This window comes from Acartia tonsa, chromosome 1 (genome assembly GCF_053477335.1).
Source record: "Acartia tonsa isolate MP-2025a chromosome 1, ASM5347733v1, whole genome shotgun sequence".
Classification (NCBI taxonomy): Eukaryota; Metazoa; Arthropoda; class Copepoda; order Calanoida; family Acartiidae; genus Acartia; species Acartia tonsa.
In genome coordinates, this window is record NC_137260.1 from 16,928,597 (window position 1) to 16,948,109 (window position 19,513).

General features: G+C 30.2%; 2 protein-coding genes across 2 annotated transcripts; both read right to left on the reverse strand.

Annotated features, from left to right (window-relative positions):
• Nucleotides 1-2,428: 2,428 nt before the first annotated feature.
• Nucleotides 2,429-6,485, reverse strand: LOC145326657 (uncharacterized). The gene is made up of 6 exons (XM_080170027.1): nt 6,398-6,485; nt 6,068-6,148; nt 5,517-5,659; nt 4,902-5,027; nt 3,156-3,233; nt 2,429-2,542 (listed from the first exon to the last, which is right to left on the reverse strand). The coding sequence occupies exons 1-6, from the start codon at nt 6,426-6,428 to the stop codon at nt 2,429-2,431; spliced, it is 573 nt and encodes a 190-aa protein (XP_080026153.1). The 5' UTR covers nt 6,429-6,485.
• A 298-nt stretch (nt 6,486-6,783) lies between these two features.
• LOC145326667 (uncharacterized) lies at nt 6,784-12,389 on the reverse strand. The gene is made up of 6 exons (XM_080170037.1): nt 12,283-12,389; nt 10,523-10,644; nt 9,743-9,795; nt 9,226-9,312; nt 7,161-7,244; nt 6,784-6,864 (listed from the first exon to the last, which is right to left on the reverse strand). The coding sequence occupies exons 1-6, from the start codon at nt 12,387-12,389 to the stop codon at nt 6,784-6,786; spliced, it is 534 nt and encodes a 177-aa protein (XP_080026163.1).
• Nucleotides 12,390-19,513: the final 7,124 nt, after the last annotated feature.

The window sequence follows — 19,513 nt, forward strand, 5'->3', positions numbered from 1 at the left end:
TTACATAATACATAACCTACATAATTAACCTTGCCAGTTTCTTAGACAATGCAAATTTTAATTTCGATTATTTGCAAGTAAGCTTCCTCTATGTACAGTACATGTGCAATGCAAAAATATGCAGAAAAACAAACTTTTGCATATTTACTACTAGGCAAAAATTTATATTACTTTTAAAATGAAAAAGTACAAGCCATTAAATTTTTCAATTAAGAAATGTAACATCTTTAACATCAAAGTAGGATGATGCCTGTCTTTCTTTCTGTCACCTAACTTTGAATTTTAATATGGCTTTATAATACTTATTCATCGCATCGTATTATAGACAGCTTTCTGTGGATTTAAAATAAAAAAAAACTATAAGATTAAAACCAACGGTACTAACAAAACTGGTGTTAATTCTGTTATTTTTATTGTAAAATTCGTGGAAAATTGTTTGTAATTCGATGCCATACATGATATTTTAATATGACTGAGAAATGATTCTAATCCACAGGATATTAAAAGATTTCAAAACCATACTGGATTAGGCGCTAAGGTTTATTGTTTGATTGTTTGTTCATTAAGATATCGCTAAATACTGTACTAATTGAATTTTTTCAAACGTTAACAAGGGTTCCAAGATGGCTTAGAGCTATTTTGTTTTGATTGCTTGACATTGTTTTTGACCTCCACCCCCCCCCCTTCCTCTGTAGACTAAATCATTGGTTGACAAGTTTAGACATTGCTAGTTTGAACCAATTAATCAGGGTTCAATAAAAAAGTTCTTAAGTCAACAAATGATGCTATCGTATTTATAAAACTTTTGGTACCAGTATAATTTTCATTCCAATGTCCCTTCACTCCCTGTCAAAATAGATAGGAAATTAAATGAAATGCATATATGCAATGCACTCACATTAGAGTAATACGTTATTGACTTATCGGCTTTTATAGAAGTTAATTCAAAATAGAAAGATAATTGATTATTTTAAAGAATCAAATTAACAGTTTTACTATGACATAATTTATAAATTTAAAAAACCTTAATAATTTCCTAAATATTATAGAAATAAATTGTATTTCACTCTATTGTATTTAAGTGCATAAACCAACTTAGCAAAATAAACTAAAATTGAATATCATGTCCTTTTTTATTGAATTATGTATGGTGTTATTTTTATTTGCATTTTTTTAGTGAATCACGTAACATTTTTAGAATTAGGTAATGGACATATTTCGATCCTGGCTAATACAATATGTAATGTAACTCTACATTTCATTTTTCAATCATTTTCTTCTTGCACCAACTTTGCAGTACATTTCTTCAAAGTAACTTTCGAGCAATAACTTCTCCCTCTCGCTCAGGTTCTCTAACTTTGCAGGGAGGGGGGAAGGTGTTTTTGTTTGGCAAGGTACTTTAGGGAAACATCTCTTTGACACCGAAATACCATACCCAGCTTATACCAACAGTGAAATTAATAAAAAAAAACCCGAAACCTATACGTGATTTTCAAATGTCGTTGGGGGGCAACATAATATAATTTTATCTGATCCCTGAATTATTATTTATATTTATTTCGCTTGTTGGCTATACCTTATTCCATATTCCATAATACCTCACAATCGTAGAACAATGGTCGGCTGAATACAAAAATGCGGTGTAGGCTTACTCGAATCCGCGTTGGTTGCAGCTGCCTTTAGTTGCAGCTACAACGGCTAAATCTAATAAAAGGCTTATTGGTTGGCTTTTAAAGCCGCGCAGCTGATAAATTATATAGGCCTGTAATTTGAAAGATAACATTATATAGGTTATTTTTTATTTAACTAATTTTATAATAATATATCTATCATTCAAAATTTTTATTTACAATTATTTAAATCAGCAAATCATTATTTGTATTTTGACGATTACTCTTGACCAAATCCATCAGTTGATTAACTTCATTAGCAAATCCAATATTTTTTCCTGGTGGCCCTCGGCTTAAACTATTGACAAACATGTATAAGGCATCTTTTTATAGATTTAAGTCTTGTATAGTTTTACCTTATGGATAAATAGAATTGAAATTCAAAATTTATATAAGATTGTTAGACTCAAAAATATTACAAGGAAATTCAAATTGCAGTAAAAAAAATGCCAATTCTTGCCCATTGTCGATCTCATGATTCTAGAGGCCTCTGGAGGCCTGCAATACCCCCCCCCTCATCGCCTTATTTCTTTTTTTAGTTTTAAAAGTTCTAATCACACTGAAGTTCTCCCTACTATAATTACTTTTCTAAAAATTGATGCAAATAATACCATTTGATAATAAAATAAAATGAAGGGAGGGTAGGGAAAACTGTTTTTATTGTATAATTGTACTATGCGATCTAAATTTCCAAATGACGGAGTGGGGTGGGGTATCGAAAATGTGTTTTACCCTCTATTAAATTTTTCATTACTTTATTAATTGCTAGATGTAAGAGGCCTTCTATTCCTTATGCTGCTCTTCTTTCTTTTTATTTCTTCTTTATTTTCTTTTATTAGATCACATAGCTCTTTCCACTTTCTTTGGTGCTCCTAAAATTATTTCAAATCAATAAACATAACTCTTATCATTTTCTTCAACACTGATACGCTTTCCACTAAATTAAACTAAGGGAAAAGTAGGTTGTGTGTTTTAAGTTAAAAACAGTAGTAGAACGATAAAAATTTATATAAACTTTTAAAAAAATTTGTTGTCTGAAGTTCTTTTCAATAAGAAATACACATATTTAGTGAATATTATCGTTCTACTACTATTTTTAAGCCTTAAAACACACACTTTTACGGATTTTACCCGCAACCTACTTTTCCCTTTATTTTAAAGATATGAGTAAAACACTGAATAGAATTAAATTTTTAATTTTTAGCTTATTGACGGATGTACCATTTAAAGATTGATTAACTATCCTATAACTTTTATAACCAGAACTTTGGATATTTTTTTTCGAGAAATAATAAGTGGTATTTATGTTTATCATCAATGGGTGTGTACATCAATTCATTATCAATTGTCTTATCCCTAATTTATTGATTTTCATAATTGTTACAAAAATATTAATTTCATATTAACTAAATTAATTTTTTAAGTTTAATCAAGTTATCTATTGATATGAATATTTTCATCCTTGTTTAATGAATTAATTGTAACCTGTATAGTAGTTAGCATAGTTTCTGAGATAGGAACTCCTTTGGTTAATCTGCCTATCCGCGCATGAAGATTATACACCTAAATTCAAATTCAAATTTACTAAAAAGTATGTTTAGATTCAAAAATCCCAGAATATCGCCTATGTTATATGTCTGTCTGTCTAAGGAAAGGGCTTGATGATTTAACTAATCAATCCTTGACTTGGAACCCCTTCACGGGAAAGAGGAAACCAGGTAGACCAAAAACAACCTGGAGGAGGGAATTCCTGGATGAACTGAAAAATGAGAATCCATCATCTTTCAGTTATGCCTCTACTGAGGCCCAATTCAAAGAAAAATGGAGAACCATCGTGCGTGGCCTATGCTCTGGAAAGAAGAGATAAATGGCGATGATGATGACTTAGTTTCAAATTATAACGTCGTTCCTTTTTTTGCTACTATGCCTTTCCACTTCAATTTTTCATCTTTTTTTCTATGAAACAGATAAACGAACATACAACTAGAGAATGTGCATATGTTTTTTTATTATATTGTATTAGATTAACAGCAATAAAAAAGTTACTATCACTTAGCAAAGTTATAAGGACAATAAAAAAGCCTAATCCCATCCCACGAAATAAGTTAAAAATTATATTGCATGAAAGTTCTTCAATGAAGAGCTTAATCGGTTCAGTGGTAAGCGAGATATTACAAAAAATGACTACTTTATATAACAGGATGAGAAATAGATATAAAAAATCTATAAACACCAGAACAAAGCAATTATTTTTATTAGGGCTAGGCAGCCGCGCATAAACCTCAAATTGAAACCAACTTCAAAAAATAAATTGTGAAAAGATTGATTTTCTGTGTAGCAAAAGGTTTAGACATCCAACTGAATTCTAAATTTGTAATATGACGATTTTACTGAAGTTTACATGCAACTGCCGAGCCCTGGTTTTGATGCAAATCCTTTGTTAATCTTTGTTTTTACCTAGAAATTGACAAACTCAACTTTTTTCCTGATTATTATTTGAGAAAATTTGAAAGCTTTGTTTTACACAAACAACAGAAATTTGAATGTACCGGATAATGAAAACATTTTTAAAATAAAAACCATCTATAACTATTACTTTTCGTTAATTAGTTTGTTTGCTTTAAAATGATATAATATTATGTACATTTACTTACTTTTGTATACAATTTTAATTAACATAGGTTTTTCTATTGCTGACGAACAGACAAATATTTCGACTTATAGAGTAGCTCTGCTATCAAGAATAACATATAATTTTTATGTTGTAAGAAAACCCGTCACATGCCTACAATAATTTACGATCTTCTTATTCAAATTTTCTGAAAACAGTTTATCACCGAAAAACATTAGATCATAACTGACACAATCAGTGACAATATTTGACGAAATTAGATCATAATGCTGGTGTTTTCCCTCAAAGTGCCTGGTTGAGCAAAGAAACCCCCTGCTCGTATTTTTCAAATCGATTAAAATTAAGTGGTAGGGTTAGTTTTTCCTTTGTTTGTTTATTACTTTAGGTTAGGTTATTTTTAGTAACTTTGCAGGGTTAAGGCAAATCAGGAACAGGCCCTGCAGGATTAGGGCCCCTTTCAGGGGCTAGGCATAAGATAAAAACTATCACCCTCTCCTTCTTAATTCAGATTTATTTCAAAGAGAAGGGGAAAAGTTCTGTGTTCGATATGCACTATAGATTTTTTAAAGAGCGTAGCTACTCTAAAGCAACATATGTACCTGATCTCTAAGCTGTTTAGTTTCTTGAAACATAGTTTTACTCTTGACAATCTCGTGTTCTAGTTTCATATCTACAAGTCGAATTCGCTGCTTCAGTGGGTAGATCTCATAATGAAGATGCTTCGCCTGAATTATACATTTGGTGAAACCCATCAAAATTTATTTCAAAGCACTTGGTAAATGTATATATGTATATATTTAAAGAAATAGGAAATCCCATAGTCTACATAAAAATTCCGTCGCCTACACAAAAGTTTGAATTATGACATAAACAATTAATAAATCCCCTTCAATTGACCAATCAATGTCCTTGTTTTATTGTATACTAGAAGCCTCAAGGGGCACTAAAGGTTGGAGGAGGAGAGGTCAACCTTCCCCCCTTCATTTCAATTCTTTTTTAATTAAAAAAAATCATTTTTTTTTTTTTTGGGGGGGGTCATATTTTATTGGTATGGTGAGGATACCCTACACAAAAAGTAATTAAAAACCTTCCCTGGAACTATAATAAGCTTTACTGTAAGATTTACCATATCGGGTCAGGAGTTAGGGAGATCCTTTGCTACAGACAGCAAAAGCTTACTACTTAATATAATAGAATGTATATTAATACGATACCTGCATTTTATAATTAGTTTTCTGAGATGGAGGATCACTGATAATCAACGGTTCCATTTTGGCCAGCACAGCCTCTATTCTCTGCCTTTGAAGCTCTTTTAAATCTTGCTTCAACAATTTCAATTCAGTTTCTATTTTCTCACCTAGATTAGAATTATTGGTTGAAAAGTTTAGACAAAAATATATTCCTACCATCTTATTCAAAATTAACAATAGAAGTCTTTGGGACAACCATTAAGATTTTTGGCACCAGTGTAATTGATAGTTAATAATAATATGGGTCGATCCACATAGCATAACACAGCTTTGGACCAACAATTTAAAAAAAAAACAAGGATGACAACATACATAAGAAGCAAGAAAAAAATGCCAAGAATAAAATACTTGTCTGTTCATTTATAGCTACTAAATTCCCATGAGATGCATGGAAATTTAATTTAGATTCCACTATCTTAAAAAATATGCTGAAGCCATTTGTAAAAGCAGTCTGAACGCTTTGAACAGACGAACGGACACTTTAAAGTATATATAAGCTTCGCTTCTAAAAATACCTTTAAAACTTTCATGGTTGATTTTTTTCTCCCAATGTTGATTTATTCTTTCAACCTCTTTGAGATATCTTTCTTTTCTTTCTAAATTAAATTATAACAAGTTATATTTCGTTTTTATTAAATACTGTTTATCACGAAACCTCATGGAACAAAATCTCACTTTATCCAACATTTTCAAAAAAGTAGAGAAAATTTAAGTAAAGCTTATTAGAAAGAATTCTAACAACTCGAGTTTTAATAAATCTTTAAAAAAGAATTCTATGATTTTCCATGGACTGAATTTTTATTCTATCAATTCGCAAAAAAATATATTTTAAAACTTATTTTTACCATTAAGACTCTGTATCATGATATTCAGCATTTTCTTTTCCTCTACACATTTCTCTTTATCCAATTTTATATTTTCTAGAATATTCTTCAACCTGAAGAAAATATAGTACATTAATATTAATTTGCCTCGTTTTGATTAGAGACGTTAAAAAACACAGTAGTAGATGAAAGTCTTTCTGTCTGAAGCTTATAAATTCATTAGCTGTTGAACTAATTGTGCTCTTTTTAAAATCCAGTATACCTATTTCCTTATTTAAGGGGAAGGTCAATTTAAACCCTAGTGGCTTGGAATGAGTCATAATTATAAAAATCTACATAACAAAAAAATAAACCAATAACTCATATTGCCTGTTTATAGTGCTACTTATGATGTTATAATATCTTGTTTAAAAGAATTTGACTTTCCTTTCATATTGTCGATTTCTTTTTCGTTGTTCTTTTTCTTTTCTTCGGACTTCTTTTTGTACCTAAAACAAAAAGAAGATTATTCTACAACCTAAAAATAATTAAAATCAATTTATCTTTTATTATTAAATTTAACAAGGATGACAACATCCATAAGCTCTAAGCTCAACAATTTAAACCGCCATACAAACGAACATCAACAAAAATATAGAATATTAAATACATTAGATATTTAACATTATTTAAAAGAATAAAAATGTTTAAAGACAGGTTGCTTGATATGGACATACTTACATTTCAAAACTTAGTTTATAGAGATGCTTTACTGATTACATTGTGCCTAGATTAACAATTAAACCTGCTTTCTTTCCTTTTCCATTCTAACGCGTTGTTTTTCCAATTCTCGCTCTCTTCTTCGCTCATTTGCTATCTGTCTCATTTCCTAGATAATTCAGAATTTTTACCATTTACATGGGTGTTGGGGTGGAGGTAAATACCCCTTAAAATCTCGTAGTTGGGTTAAAAAAACAATATCATTAGTGTATAATGTTAAAAATTCACCTGATTTCTTAAAGTATAGGAAGCTCTTTAACACCTTTAACAAATGACATCATACTACCATTGGTAAATTAAAATGTATAATGGCCTGCCTTTGGTAATTTAGTCTGTGTATTGGCCTATCATTGGTTATTTATATTGTATGGCATAATTTTTTTATAGGCATTATAAAGAGCTTCAGACTATAGTTTTTTTAATTAATGGATACGGTTAAAATATACATTTAATGACTTTAGTGTTGTTGTTGTAGACTTATTACTTATTGGTTTTAAGATAAATATTATCAATTTTTCTTACTGTACTTCACATAACTGTTTATCAAAAACATATTTAGCTTGTCCTTTTTTTTATGACAATAATTCAGTGATCTTAAGGGATAAGACAACAGGCGATAATTACTGTGCACTTTTAATAAGGTAATTAAAATTAACTATAAGAATAGTAAAAATAGTGGTATAAAGTTTGAACATTATAGTTTTGTACAACTCAAGTTTTATTTAAAAGTCCCCAACTTACTAAAGATGGTGTTTATAAAACTTTTGGTTACATCCTTCCCTGTTTTATTATTAGAAACATTTAAAACTAGGATTACAACATTAATAAAAACAAAGCCCAAAAAACGGCACGACAAACGAGCATTAACACTTAAATTATGTTTAAGGACATACTTATATTTTAGGAATTAATTTTAGAGATGCTTCGCTTATAACATTGTATTTTGTAGTCCTAGGCATCTGTATTCCAAATATCATATCAATCAGATAATCATAACATACAAAAATATGTTGTAAAAAAATAAAAATAAGCATGTTTTAAATGGACGTACGGACTTTCTGGTAACGATGCCCTTTCTAAGTCGTACCTAACCGGACGAACAGAACAACCCTAATTATAGAAAAGATTTGCTTTTTAAAAGCATGACAGGTATTTGTCCAATAAAATACGAAGGATTACTTCATTATGTTTTACAATACTCTAGTGACCAATAAATATACTTTTTAAAAGCGAAGCTTTTCTATATTTAGTGTCGGCCCGTCAGCAACGGTTAGCTCTTTTCGTTATTTAGTCATTTAAGGATTGTACTATCCATTAACGATTTCTATAATCAGGTTCAAAAAAAGTAAGTATGTCCTTAAATAATAACATGTAAGTATGCAGTTTTTCAACAAATTTACTTACAATTTTGTTTATTTTTTTATACATTTATATTTTAATTTTCAGTTATGACACTCTTCAAGTGCTAATTTTCATTTGTCCTACCGTTTCAGAGCTTCGCTTTTATAGATGTTGTCATCCTTGACCGAACAACAATTTTGCAATATTTGCATAAAAATATATAAGTTTCAACTACGACACAACAATAACAAATATAGATCTGGGAAGCAATTCATCATAGTATAGCACCAGTCATAGTAGTCATAGTAGTTTTTTGTGACACACATTTTTCAGAGATATAGGGATAGAATGATGGATAATACATTAATTTTTCTCCTTACTATTATTCGAAATTTAGTTAATAAGTAAATGATAGTTGGTGGAGGAAGAAAATGGTGTAGATTATTTTGGACGGTATTTTTTTGTTGTTGATAATTTGCACTAGATAAAGATTGGTAAAACAAATATAGCTTGTCAGATTATAATAATCAGGGATCTAAAGGGATTAGATTATGGTCAATGTCCCCTCCCTCCCTGATAAATGCAAAGGTGTGCACCCGATATAGGGCCAGTCCACACCTCAAATGCACACCTATCCTTATATACATTTTAAAACAATTACTAATAAGAATAAGATTTTCATTCAATTTTATTTAGATTACTTAGATTTCAGGAAGTAAAAGAAACAAAGACAATTACTTTTATTTTACCTGTGCCCTTCTTTCTGCTCTTTCTCTTTTTAGTTTTTCTAGCTTTTCTTTCTGTTTATCCAATGTTGACTGGAGGGTTGAACTGACCTGCTTAGTAAAAAGTTCCTTTTAATACTTAATTTTTTTACTAACAAAACTTCAGTATAATTCTTTTTGCCCGCAGGAGGTGGAGTAAAATTAGAAACACAAAAACAAACAGGAGAAATGCGATGCTTAGTAAAAAAAAATAGAAAAGCTATGACAAAAAAGTTGTAATTACAATTCATTGCTGTCCAATAGCAAGAAGTTATCTAAATTTGTATGGTTTTCCATCAAAGGGCCTTGTAAAGCACAGAAACATCCCTTATTATTTTAAATGTTGTTTCAAAATAAGAGGAAGGGGTAATTACTTTAGGGTCTGATAGGTTAACTTGGGCACTAGGTAACCCTCGTCCTTATTTTCATTGTATAATAAAAATATGGGGGAGGGGTTTCAGTGCTCGACAAAAACTTTGTTGGAAAACTTTAATATCCTCACCTTTCTTCCAAAAGGATTCAAAGGGTCAATAAAAAGATCCATGGCACATTCACCTGAGGTAAAAACATAATTCTTAAAGTGTTCATCTATTATTTATATCTATAATTTTTATTTGGAAGCATTGTTCTGACAGACAATTAGGCTCGCAAAGTGGGGGATGATTATAGTTTGTCAAAACTAACATAAATATAATTGACAGGCTATTGTAGGCAGACAAACAAAGCTACCTATTATATAAAGTAGTTATGTTTTTTTTTGTCTGAAGCTCAAGATCTAAGAAAGTGTTGGTCCGAATAAGTTGTACTTTTCAGGGAAGCTTTACAGATGTTTTTTTGATCTTTTTAGTCTTTTTTTCTGCTCTAGTTTCTGGGGGCGAAACAGCTAGTCCTAATATAAAGTAGTAAGGTAAGTTTGTCTGCAGCTAAAGATTTCAAAAACTATTTAAAACCAAATAAGTTTTCCATTTTGGGGAGGCTTCACAAAGCTCTTTGAATGGCTATTTTTCAGTCCTTTGAATACAGAGCAATTAACCCAGGGATCTAAAGGGATAAGACAAAGGCCGATAAATTGATGTACGTCCACAATAATGATACACATAATAACCACTTCTGTAGCGTAAAATTAGTGGTTGAAACGCTTGAACACTAATAAACTAACCAGTAAAAATTCAGTAAAAAAGTCCCCAAAGTTATGAAGCCAACGAATAAGAAAACGTTATTACAAAACTTTGGGGACTAGTGTAATAAACAGCCCATTGTCCCCTCTTTCTTTGAAATTAACCTTTAAATTCGAGTTCCTCTTCGAAGAAATCATTTTCATCATTTGAGTCCTCTTGTTGTTGGTTGTTGTCAGCCTCACTGGACTCACTCTCCTCTTCATCACTCTCATCAAGCTCGTCATCACTGAAAGCAGTGAAATCAGAAGTTATATGGGAGATTTCGAATCAGCTTATAGTGCCTAATAAAAAGATTACGTCATACAATACATATGACAAATGATAGGCCAGAATAAATTTTACCATTGGTCAATTACAATGTATACTGGACCTTTTTTGGCCATGTATATTTTATGACGTCATTTTTTATTAGGTACTATAAGCTGTTTCGAGATTTCACAAAAAGTATCATGTTTAACACTAATACCCCCCCCCCCTTTTTTTCTAAAGTAAATTTAATAAAGGGGTAGTTAAAACTTTAAGCTCTGTTTGTTTATATATTACTAGCGGATACGCCTCTAAAGGCCTCTAGTGGCACTTTAAAAGTTTGTTTTAAAAAAAATAATACGATACCTATCTATGTTGTGTTCAAGTCTCTACGATTCCTAGCTATGTTGTGTTCAAGTCTCGATATGTAAATTTTTGTTTGATTTTTTGTGATTTCTCTTGAGAGGGTGGTGGTACCCTCCCCCAAAATAGTTATAAACCTTCCTAGGACCTATGAGAAGCTACCCTGTAAAGGAGAATCATATCGCCTCAGCGGTTAGCGAGATCCTTCGGTACAAACATACAAACACACAAACACATAGACATCCTGTTACTTTAGTATAAGGATTGGGATTACCATTGCCTATTATGTACTTCATTTGAAAGCACCATTATAAATGAACATTTCTTACTAAAATTGTCAGTTTTAGAAAGTCTAGTTTAGGTTAGGTTAGGCTTGATGTATTGATGTCAGGATCTGCTATTATAAGGCCAAAGGCAGACACAGGTTTAATGATAAGGAAGTATATACATTTAACAACTAGATTAAATATTATTTTTCCTTTCTTATCAACAATATTTTTTTTATGGCACAATCCTAATAAGAAAAAAATATTGTAAATATTAATAACTTTGTTATTAGACAATAACTTTTCTTCTAATCTAATAATAAAAAAGTCTAGACAATTAGTTTTTGTATGGTATTATTTTTTTTATACCTGTTTTAGTTAGAAATATTAGTTAATGCCCCCCCCCCCCTAAAGCAAAGTGCCCCGTTTTAGTTTTAGCAACGTATTATAGACAGCTTTCTGCGGACATTAAAATGAAATTTTTTTGAGATTAAAACATTTTGTTCGCCCCGAGGGGCCGAAGGTCCAGGCTCACAAAACTTTCTTTAAGCAATTAAAAACCCCTTCCGTTTATATTCTAAATAAATAGAACTTTCCCCTATGCCAACCACTACAGGAACCAATTTAACCTAATCTAACCTACCTTAAGTAAATAATGAATTTTAAAATAACCCACACCTTTCCTTAATTTCCATTTATTTCAAAGATAAGGAGTTAGGTTGAGAATGTTAAAAGGTCAACAATTATTTTTATTGAATACACCTATATTATATTGTATGAAACTATACCTTAGGATATACGTGGATATTTTGACAGGGTAAAACTTGTCATCAATGTAGCTTGCTTATATGGACCTCATTTAATGGTCAGTAGGATTGGAGGGAATGGGGTATAAGGGAGTAAATCATTAATTTAGCCAATTGCGAGCATATCTTTATCAGAGAATATAAAAATCTAGTGCAACATCCAAGTAATAATATATCGATTACCTGGATAACTTGCCTCCTCCAGAAGCAAGTATAGTATACTCAGACTTGGATTCCGTTGATAAATAATTAGAAAAATATCCACTTGACATGGATTCATTGTCATTCATATTATTATTGTTTGATATTAACTCGAGCGAATTTCTTGCTTTAGTTATTGATTTTGTTTCATTTGGAACATTATTATTTATTAAATCAAAATTCGTTGATTTTCTTTGATTTGAAACACCCCGTATGTGTTTTTTATCACTTTCTGTAGAATTATGAATTGCTAATAAATCAATTGCTTGTTTTGGTTTTGATAATAATTTTGTTTCATTTGAAAAATTATTATTTAGTGAGTCTAAATTCATGGCTTTTCTTTGATTTGAAACACCCTTTATGTGATTTTTATCACTGTTTGTAGAGTTATTATTGGCAAATAAATCTATTGAGTTTCTTTGTTTTGAAACACCCTGTAGCATTTTCAAATTATTGGATAAATTATTTGACAAAAAATCCACAGAAATTGTTTGTTTTGGAAGATTTTGTGCTTGTTTTGTATATATAGGATCCAAAGGTTCACTGGTTCTCTCATCTAAGGTTCTAATGTTATTGTAAACATTTCAAAAGGACATTTTTACAGACATTTCACTAGCGCTTTCGCCAAAATCATTTGAAGAGGTAGGGAAAAAAGACTAGACAACCCAAAGACTTAAAATTTAAAAATGATTTAGCCTAAAACCACTTATGATACTTATGTTAAGCTTCCCTAAAATGGAGAACTCAATCGGTTCCGAGTTATCGTTATCAGACAAATAAATTCTTTACTATACTATCGTGCTCAGATAAACTTGTACCTAACATAACTTGTTTTTAAATAAAGTATAAAGGTTTTTAAATAAAGCTAGGCACTTATGTAAATTTGTAAGTTCAATAGTGGATCATCTTAAAAAACGCCTATCTCAAAAAGAATGGTAGGATAAAATAACATTCCTAAATTGGAGCGTTTTTGTCTTTTTGGCGGTAATACGTCTAGCCTAAACTTTTGTCTGCTTGTGCTACCAAACATCTTTCTATCTGAAATAATAAAAATACTTTAAAGATATGCATAATTAACTTTTTCGAGGCTTTTCTCCATTAAAAAAGAAAAGTTCATACGCCCAAAAAGACCAAACCGTAAGTTAATTTAGGTATGACAATATTGCCCTATTAGTTTCAAACTTAAATGGTCCGTTCAAACTATCATTGTTGAAATTTTTCAATCAATAATTTTAATCTTAAGAATGGTTGATTTTGTATATTATCATTAAGTATCGTCATTGTCTGATTCTGATATAATAAATGTATCAGCTAAGATGCTAGACAATTACCTTGCCTATGTGGATGAGACCTCTTTCGTCTGCTGGCGACGACTCAATACAAAATCTGGATAGGTTCCCGCTCTGTGGGCAAAGCTACATGCAGCCTATGCCTCTCTATTATCTCTACTTTAATCCTAATTTATCTTGTATGTTTATTGTTTAACTAAATTGGTCATACTTGGTATGACTACACAAACTGAAATGAAGTAACTAATTATTTTGATTAAAAACACTCCTTATAATGCAGCTAATGATAAAACCAACACGAAATCTGATGAATATTATTGAGAAATTGATTAAACATCACTTATGCACAAAATACATTTCTTTCTCAACTTTATTAAAACAGAATATTGTACTTTTGAGAAAAGATTACCCAGCTTAAAACAACAACTAAAGTAATTCGAGAAAAAAAACCCTATACGAGATTTTCAGCTGTCGTTGGGGCGCAACACTTAGTAGAATTAACTACCTTTTCATCTATCCCCAAATATTATTTCAGATTTATTTCGCTTGTTGGCTATACCTTATTCCTGAAGATTTCCCTACCTTCCTTCTATGTTAAACTTTTTTGCTGTTATTTAAACATTAGAATATATGTACTATACATATTATTTAAATAATGGCATATCCTATCCTATTATCCTTATAATAAAGTAACAGGATGTCTCTGTGTGTGTGTGTTTTTATGTTTGTACAAATAATACTTCAGAGTAATTTAATACAGGGATCTAATTGGATCTGACAATCGCCGATAAATTGATGTACATCCCCAATGATATAAACAAAAAAACCACCTCTGTAACTTACAATTAGCAAGTAGTTTATATGTTTGGACACTCAACTTAATAAACCAACAAATCAAAATTCAAGCCCCAAAAGTTATTAGGCCAACGAATAAGAATAAGTCCCCCTCCCTCTCTAAATTTAATATCACTTTATTGCTTATTAAAATCAATTAATATTATGATGAAAACAAACGTAATACAAATCACTAAAACACATTAATATATTTCCTCACTGAGCACTGACCAAGACTAAAACCAATCCATAATTGTATTAAAGTTTGTGTCTACTAACACAATGGATATACAATATGCATGGATATCATGACGGAGGAAAGATTGTCGTCAATTTAAGTTGGTAACATGGATATCATTTATTGGTTAGTATATTCATCCAGAAGGAGTGGAGGGAAGGGGGTAAAGAGGTTGGAAGGGGGTAATCGTAATTTTAGCCTGCTACGAGTTTCACTTTATTAGAGAATAAGAAAATGTGTTGTAACATCCACCAAGTAATAATAAGTCCATTACTAACACTGTAAAGTTTCTAATGAACCAATGCATACTAATCTATTTGTCTCTACCCACCTAGTCACGGTTCAGGGAAAAGATTGAGTGTTTTCTTAATATCTTTGGTTTTATACTTTATAATTGAAATGCATTTGTTCTAGAATTTACACACAATAAAAAAGTATTCAAGAGAATTAACTCTGAGATGAATTGTATTACATCATACATTTTTAGACCACCTAACATTTAACAGAGTACTCTTTTTAATTATTTTACTCTCATCTCTGTCATGTGTTTGGCCTGTAACACAAGGTGCAAATAACATTTTTTAAAACTTTCAAAATTTTTGGAAAAAATTGTTGTTGAACTGGGTAAACACGAATTTTACTCTCATATACATGCCCGAAAAGTTTAAAATATTTATTGTGTGTTTCAGAGGTTTTGGTTTAAAACTCTACTAAAATTATTGGTGTCCCATGAGGGGGAGGGGGAGAAGTTTTCTACTATTATCTTGGATGTTTTGTTTGCAAAATCCATCTCTTTTTCCTGAGAAGAAGCAAGTAATATTTACAATTAAGTTACTGTGGAGTTTTGAAAAACAAATAATGTAATTTTGTCATGCAATTTTTCAATATTTCTTTATAATTACATATATGCATTAATAAAACTTTGTTACATTCATTGTTTTGATATAGTTTTTATAAAATAAACAAACAAATTTATTTTAATCACCCTACGCAAAGGAAGGGAACTTATTTATAAAATGTGTGTAAAAAAATTTATGAATTCTAAATTTAAATTTTGTATCCTTAACTTTGTCTCTTTAACTCAAAATTTTAGTTTTTAAAAAATTTTTATTTGTAACTAATAATTTTTATATGAGTATAGTTTAAATTACATAGCATTATTATCAAGCCTGATTAATAAAATATTTGAAAAAAGGTATGGGGCAAAAGTATTGAAGTAAAGGGGTAAAAGGAGCTATAGGCACTACCACCTATCTCAAAATCTGTGTAAGCTATAAAAAATTAGCAACTCCTCAAAAGTAAGTTATCAACCCTTCCCCCCCAAAAAATCTTAGATGACCTTAGGCCAAGGTAGATTTCACTTCAAATTCATAATTCGTAAGCTGCAATTATCTGAAATTATTTCTATAAAATTAAACTCATATTTCATAAACAATTACATCAAACAATTGCAGATATCATATAATTTGGCCTGTAAATCTCTTGTTGATTCCTGTTGCAGTTATCTTGATTTCTATACCAATTGTATTTTGAAACACCTATCTCAACCTCTGGCTGTTTTATTGCACCAATTATATTGGGAAATGAAAGTTAATAAAACATTCAATAAAATAGGGAAGAGAAAATTAATCAAAATAAAATTATCTTCTTTTTTTTGGCTTACCATCGCACTGACTTGAAAAGAACCATGAAATTTTAATCTTATTCTCATAGTGTTTATTTTTGTCCAGCGGAAACATTAATATGTGAGCATTGTCTACTAACAGACATAGGTCGATTACAGAAAATCTTCGCTTTCAAAATTGAAAAAAATGCAATGGGTCTAGAAAAACAATTAAAATGCATTTATTTCTAAATTTCATTGCATGAACAGCCAGCTATGCTTTTTGTTTTTTATTTAAATGTTTAAACATATCTTATCTTTGTACTTTAGAAAAGTTATTGAACGGCATAAGGTAAATATTAATAATTTTATTTTTGAAAAGAAAAAATATGAAGGCCAATTTGTCGTTTTGTTATTTAACAAACTACAACTTCAAAAGTTTTATTGAACAACTAAAACATTTATTTTAAATAACAGACTGTAATATTTTGTATACATTCTTTATTAGCGCAGCTACTCTAAAAGTAGAAATTCTTATGTGCATTCTTACGTAACTATGTAATTGAATATATTTGCTAGTATCAAACTCAAAATCAGCATTGTTTCAAACTTTCTATTTTACATGGAATTTGTTTTGATTACCTCTTAGAGGCTAGGTGACGCTTCGGGTACAAGTCCTCTCTTTGCACCTTGAAACGTACTCCAGTCGCCCTATAGAAACCAACTCTTTGATTGCACAACTTTTATCTTAAAAGTCCTTACTGTCCGTCTTTAGTTATGACGCGGTGTAAAGCAGAGATTCGAATCTATCACCTCCCTGACGACGAGCGGATGCACTACGCATTGAGCCACGATCGCAGGTTTGTTTTACATCTTGCATTGTTACCCAAAATTATGTTTGCTCATACTTGTTGTAATACTTTTGGACAAAATTGAAAAAAAAGTTTTTAATTTCATTAAAAAAAAGTTTTAATTTTTGTTCAAGTTTTACTAATCATTCACTCTCTGAATTTCCGGCTTTCATAAAAATATTTAGTCATTGCTGCTTCAAACAATTGAAACAGTGTTTCTATTCAGTTGTAATAAGCTTAAATTAAATTGAATAGAAATAAGGATGGCAGCATCAATTAAAGTATCCAAATGTAGAGTAACTGCAATTTAAATATTATAATTCTGAAAATATTAAAAGAGAATGATATTAATTTGACCTTTGCTACTAAACTATAAAGATGCTAAAATATTGTGCATAGTTGTTTTATAAATCATATTATAAAATAAACAAATAATATAGAAATTAAAAAAAAAAATTACAACCACAAACTTTTAGAAAATATTATATAGGTTTTAAACTTTATAATTTTTTACAAGAAACACCTTAAAACGTTTAAATTCAATAGAAAGACAAACGGACATCCGTAATAGTATATAAAGAGCAGCTACGCTTTTAGGAATACTATAATGGAAGGATTAATAAAATATATTTTGTAACAGGCATAAAAACAAAATCATTTTATATTTATCCATTGCTATGCTATGTTTGTTTTTATTAAACGATTTTTGTTGGAAATTATAACAATTATCACCCTGATGCAATGATAGTTTTAAATCAACTAGATACAAATTTACAAATGAACTTTAAGTCACTTTGAATTAAACAAAACGTTTGATAAGATACTTGTTTACGATTTCAATGGATTTATTATTACTTGGATCTTACACCAGATTGTTATGTAATCTAATAAAGTGAAACTTGTAGCTAGCTAAAATAACGACAAGTCCACCCCCATAATCCTCTGTATCCCATTCCCTCCATCCTACTAACTAAATGACTAATAAATGATTTCCATGTTATAAACTTACATAGACGACAATTTTTCCCTTGACATAATATCCACGTATATTCTATATCCATTACAATTCCAAACAGATTAATTCTTGATTGTATTATGCAATGCATTAATAAACGTATTTTGGTTCTTGTAACTCAGTATTGAGGGTGACTACTATATAATAAGGATTTTTTTTATTTTTCCCTTTCCCTTGCCAATAAATGACAATTTAGGACTTCCAGACAAAAGGTATTGCAATCGAATGGATTGTTATCTGCAATGATATTGATATGTTATAGTTGATTAGTTAGCGAGAACCTAATTGACAAACAGAAAGAACCTTTCTACTTCTACTTCACAGGACTGAAAAAAATATTTATTTTATTATTAATATTTTAAAAACTAAATTTTCTATGAAAATATATATTTCTTTAATGAACATTATTTAACAAAGTAATTGTAATATATATAACAAGTGATTTGCATAGGGACTGATAAAAATTTAATTTCCTTGAATCTATCAATCTGAAAAGGTAGATTGTCTGACTGTTTTTAAGTGCCTATTCGAGCACTGAACCAACCACCCCCCTGGTTTCAGGCCATCCCTAGCCTTCGGCTCCTCGGGGCTAACACCTGGTTTTATTCTTATAATTTTTCAATTCAATATCTGCGGAAAGCTGTCTAAATTACAATGCGTTAAATAACTATTCTTCTTCATAAATTTTATATTTTATATGCATTTTATGGTTAAGTCAGTGATTTAATCATGCTAATTTTCAAAAAATCAAAAAAAGCTTTTTCAGCAACCACTATGTAAAAGAAAAAAAAACATAAAAATTGTACTTAAATCAGTTAATTGAATTGTCGTCGTCCGTTGTAATTTTATTCAAATCTAGTATTAAGGTTTCTTCCTGTTTACCAGCAGGTTTGTTTTCTTTTGTTGGAGTAGATTTTATACTATTTGCTTGTTCTTCTTTTATAGATGTTGTCTGTGGGCTTTCCTCTGGGACAATTTTATTTGTTAAATCTAGCAGTAAAGTGTCCTCTTTTGTTGGGATACACTTTTTACCTATTTTTAGGGTATATTCACTTTTGTATTTCCAGTGGCTGTGCCCCTAGCATCTAGGAAAAGGGGGGATGGGGCAGAAAGTAGCCTAAAACCATGAAAAGACTTGATATTGAAATAAACCCTAAATCTAATATGTGACTTATGTAAAAATTCCTTAAATTGAAGAACTCAATAGGTTCAGAGGTTTCCGAGATCATAAGGAACAAACAAAAAACCTTACTACATTTGATATGATGACTATTTCAGACATGTAGCTTCATTAATATTCAAAGAGACCCATTTTGGTTAAGAAATTAGCGAGATCTTTCAATACAAACAAACAGACATCCAGAGAGACAACAGACATTCTTT